The 5,118-nt window shown below is 43.9% G+C and overlaps 1 protein-coding gene across 1 annotated transcript in view; it reads left to right on the top strand.

Moving 5' to 3' along the window:
• The first annotated feature begins 1,289 nt into the window (after nt 1–1,289).
• LOC101644875 (peptidoglycan recognition protein 3) overlaps nt 1,290–5,118 on the top strand; it is a 16,952-nt gene continuing 13,123 nt past the window's right edge. Inside the window, exon 1 of the mRNA XM_004717701.1 lies at nt 1,290–1,338. Coding sequence (XP_004717758.1) covers nt 1,290–1,338 — 49 coding nt within the window. The remainder of the gene's footprint in view (nt 1,339–5,118) is intronic.

Here is a 5,118-nt window from a genome sequence, read left to right as displayed (position 1 = left end):
GGGGGGGGAGGTCAGCCTACAGGGTTTCAGCCTTGGGCAAATTAATCCTTATCTCTCACTTGGCTAACTAGAGAGTCAAAACATTTGCCCACATATTTGCTATGTGTGTGGTTCATTTACTATGTGTCATATGTGATTGGTTCATTTTGTCTGTAGTGCCTAGCTCCCCCCACCCCCCCAATTTAAATCTTGAGATTGTTGCTTGTTATGATGCATGAAGCTTCTATAGAATCAAGTCTTCAGTGTTTTCTCTTCATTTTCCACTTTGGGGCATCGATTTAACACACTCACTCTTGGAGGGGGATGATGGACCCATTTTGTCTCAAGTCACCCTCTATGGTTTCTCATTCAAAGCAGGATCATGTGGCTGAGGATGGGTGTTGATTGGCATCTCAGTTAGTTGACATTTTGTATTGATTATCAGTATGCAATTCATTTCTGCTAGAAGAGCAGCAAAGATTCTTGGGAATGTGGATTCTTGAGTTTATCTTCTTGGGCCCACATTGAGAAGCAATACCATCAGACACTCAAGCACGTTGTGAATTAATTCTGGGCAGAGGCCCTGCACCTCGATATGAATCTCCTCGTTGGATAGTTTTGGGTAAATAACTTAAACTCTCTCAGACCCACTTATGATGGTAAGTATGGCTCTCATGAACAGTTAGAAGGATAGCTAATGAAATATCTGTGACATCTTCAGCTAATACCCATTATTCTCCTTAATCAGGAAGAGGTGAGCTGAACCCCCAACAGGCATCTTTGGAAGGGATTCCTACGTAGGATAGGAAATTGAAGGTGACGCTACACACTTCAGACTCGAACAGTTCTGGGGGTAAAGCCCTTTGATAAAAATGAAGTCAAGAAAATTGATCTTACAGCATTAAATATGCAATTTCAGTGCTAAATGCAAAAATATTTACACACGGTCTATTCATAATGAATATGCAAAGATTTTAGAAAGTGTTATTATCTCCCCAGAAGGCCTAGGTTCAGGCCCCAGACTACACTAGGGACCAGGAGCTTACTAGGGTAATAGGAGTGCTGGTGGTGGGGTAGACATAGGTGTTTGTCTCATCACATTTATTGAGCACCCAGATGGGAGCTCTGAGAAGCCTGCACACAGCCCAAACCCTTGAGTGGGCACACTCTGACAGGGGAAGCAGATGAGGGCACCATGCAGAAGGGTGGATGCTCTAACTGGAGCGTGAGCGTAGCATGCGAATTGTCACTTTCTTTCCTAGGGCCACAGCGCACACTTTAAGCCGTCAGTGTCTGGGGCTCAAGTGAGGATGCTGTCCTGGCTTCTTGTCTTCTCAGTTCTAGGCCTCGGGGCCTCAGGTGAGTTTTTCTTCATAACGTCGAATGTACTGTTGGTGAGCAACAGGTGACTGCCCCCGGGGATGAGTACTGGTGCTCCCCCAGTGCGCCCCCTGGGAGAGGACAGTGGAAGGTGCTCATCTGCAGTGCTCTTCTGGAACTCACACATCTGTGTTCAGATGCTTTGCCTGCCATTTGCCGTGATCCTTAGCACTCTAACAGATTGATTTAAGTCAAACTTGCTTCCATGATATAAAGACAACGCTGTTCACGTCCTAGAGCTGTTTTTCAGGCTTAAATCGGGTAGAGAACGTGAGACATTTTGCACAATGCTTGGATACCAAGGGTTTGGCAAATTCTAACTAGAATTGCGTCATCATCATTAGCATCATATCAATCAGTCAAACTCAACACTTGGGTCCACATTTGTATGGAAGAGGAAATTCACTGACGGTAGGCACATTCTCTCACACATAGTATGAGGCACGTACCACACGCTCGACAAACGACTTCTGTGGAATTGGCTTCCTTTGTATGGACGTGGGCTTTGTGCTTCTTCAAACACTGGGCATCTTGTCAAACGTTCCTCCTTGCAGCTCTCACGCTGACTCTCAGTGCCATCGAGTCGATTCTGACCCCGAGCAGTCCCAGAGGACAGAGTAGTGGGTTTCCTAAACTGTCACTATCTTATAGGAGCAGAAACCCTCATCTTCCCCCACTGAGCAGCTGGGCTCCTACTATGCCTCCCGGGCTCCAGGATGGACAGATATATGCCGCAAAAATTTATGTAATGTATAGAGGCTTTTTTCCTGTCCTCGGTCTCTTAGTTAATTTCATGGGATTACCTAGAGTTGGTGTTGGTGAGAAGGTCAGTGGGTAGTGCAGATACTTTGCCCTTGACTGTCAACCTCAAGCTTGGCTGTTTCAACACACCCAGAAATGCTGTGGAAGGCCTGGAAACCTGCTTTTGTAAAGATGGCAGCCAGGAAAGCCTTATAGAGCAGCTCCATTCTACCCAGTAACACACGGGGTCTCCATGAGTCAGAATTGATTTGACGGCAGTGGGCTTGGTTTGGGTTCTCTGGGTTGATGCTTGAGAAACTCAGATGCCAGGTGTTTTGTTTTGTTTTTTTTTGAAGAACCACTTTATTGATACTGAACGGCGGGGCAGGGCTGCCTGCCCTAGCGGCCCTGTATGTTTTGTTTTTAAGGAATGGGAAATAGGACCTGGCAGGTGGAGTGATTTGTCCAAGATTGGAATGAGTTGCTTTCTTGACCATCACTCTGGTGTCTTGGGTCCTGCCTTGCACCTGTCCTCCGCCCATTTTGCATCTGTTCTGGCCTGTCCTGATACATGTCTGTTCACCCGCAGAGCCCCAGATGGTTTATTTGGAAACCACCCTCTTCCATCTCATCTCTCTCCTTCCCAGTCTTCTCAGGAAACTGATATTTCCCCTTCCCTGAGGACATGGCATGGGGTGGGGACACATCTGAGCTCCACCAGTCACAACGGAGAAGGAAATTCAACTCCACACCTGTCCAAGACTGAGTCCTACAAGGGAGACATCAGATATGCCTCTACCCTTCAGCTTCCTTCACTCTACTCTGCCACCCCCCATCCCTCCCATGGCAATCTACTTCTCTGCTGCCTGCTCCATTTGATACTCCATTACAATGGCCACCCAGAATCATGAATATAAATAAAGATGAGTTAGGGAAGTTACAGCATCAGAAACATGAGGGCTCTATTTCTTTGTCTGCAGCTTCTATTGCGGTGCTTTAAGACCTCTCTCTCTCTCTCTCTCTCTCTCATTTTCAACCTCAGCTGCATGGTCCATTGGCCTCTGTACTGCCCAGGCAAATGTTATAACTCCTTCCGTGTTGATAACTGTCCAAAGGACACCCAGCTCTGTGCACTAGCCTCCTACCCGAAGCCCTCCACTTCACTGGTCCCACAGACTGGGGCGCCTTGGTCTGCTGCTGCTTCTCTGCTGGTTGCCTCTCCCTGCAGGGATCTTGATGCGCTTCACTCTGGGCTGTTCTTCTGGATGGCCGTGGGATTCTCTGTTCCAGCTATTGAAATGGCTCATTTAATATTCAGTGGAATGGCAAAACTGGCCAACCTCTTCATGAGAGCGTCACACACCTAATTTGCATGGTCTCACCCAACCTTTTGGTGGGAAATGCCATGTTAGTATTTCATGGGAAATCAGTATTTGGTGTTAGTGGGAAAGAACCAAATGAAAGAGTTTCACTTCAAAATAACAACCTAGCTCATAACCTACTGCCCGTGCTGAGATAGGCTCCAGTTCTCAGTCCTCTGTCCAGTCTATCTGGTTCATGTCTGCCTCAATGTGGAGGTCATGTATTTGTACTTGGTTATTCCATGAGGAGAACAGTTGGGGCCCTTAGTGATCTTGTCTAATACACAGAGAAATAGGTCAGGTTATGTTAGTGACTTGCCGAACATCATCTGACAAATTTGCTGAGGCCTTAGAGGAGAGTGGTTATGAGTACTGGTTCAAGGGTCATCTGGGTGGGAATCAAGCTCTACTTCTTAAAACCGTTATCATTTTTCTCCCCAATAACTACCTCTCTGAACCTTCATTTTTCTACTGTGGTGCAGTGAATAATTTGATATGGCTCTTTTAGCCATAGTTTTTTTTTAAATTCCCACCAAATTACTTGATCATGACAGGTCGTGGTAAGAGACAGTGGGGGAAGATGCTGACAGGATTATATGATTCAGTTGTGATTGTTGGTTAACAAGGTTAATTGTGACTGTGAAAACGTGGAACTCTAGTGCGGGGATTGGTCAAGTTTGCCATCCTGCTAGGTCCTAATGAGCTCTATTAGAAGCTAGAAGAGAGTATTTTACTACCATCAAGAAGAAAAGTCAGGACAGTAACAGAGGTTAAAATCTGAGCACCCAATTTTAGTTTGTTATTTTTATTGCCCCCTCCCTGACCCCATGCTTTTCTTTGCATGAAATCCAGGAGAGGTAAATCTATGGAGACCGTAGCTGGATGAATAGTTTCTTAGGGCCATGGCAGGGGGTGTTGGAGAGAAATGCTGCACTAATAATAATGAGAATAAGAAACAAAAAAAGTTCTAAAATAAGCTGTAGCAATGAGATTGTATAATTCATTTGAATATGTTTAAATGATTTAACTGTATGATCTGTAAATCATATGTCAATAACATTGTGTTTTATTAATTATGCAAAACCATTTGTCTGTATGAATCATAACAAACTATGAGTAGCATTATAGGATGGAGGGATATTGAATTTATAGTAGTTACTTATCTTTTCATAAGTCAATTTTATTGTGGTGCATTTGTAATAACATTATCATTTATCTTGAGATGATTGGGTTTTCTAAATTTCTGAACTAACTAAATTGACACAGTAACCCTACACAAGAAAAAATATTGTTTATGGCTCATGGCATATCACACCAATGAGGTAGCAAGTCACTAGAACTTTGCAAAGATCACTGGAAGAGGATGGTCACTAGATTAGTATCCCTTGTTAATAGTGTTCTCTTCATCTGTGAATGCTGAAGGCATACCAGGACCTTTTGGGTTGTTTCCTTTGTTGTTTTATAAGAATGCTTCCTGATTTTATGTTTGGTGTATCTCTTCAATTTGATATATACGAAGATTTCAAACAGTTCGTGTGAAAATGGAATTTGCCCACGAGTTTTTTCAATAAAGCAATTTATTGCTATAAAAAAAGAGAAGTGTGGCCATTAAAAAAATGAAAAAAGGCTTGAAGGTAATCAAGCGGCCATCAAGCTC

Source organism: Echinops telfairi, unplaced genomic scaffold, assembly GCF_000313985.2.
Source record: "Echinops telfairi isolate 266 unplaced genomic scaffold, ASM31398v2 ScPeMD7_46;HRSCAF=168, whole genome shotgun sequence".
NCBI classification, from domain to species: Eukaryota; Metazoa; Chordata; class Mammalia; order Afrosoricida; family Tenrecidae; genus Echinops; species Echinops telfairi.
The sequence above is the reverse complement of the archived record's forward strand: the minus strand, read 5'-3'. Positions and strand labels throughout refer to the sequence as shown.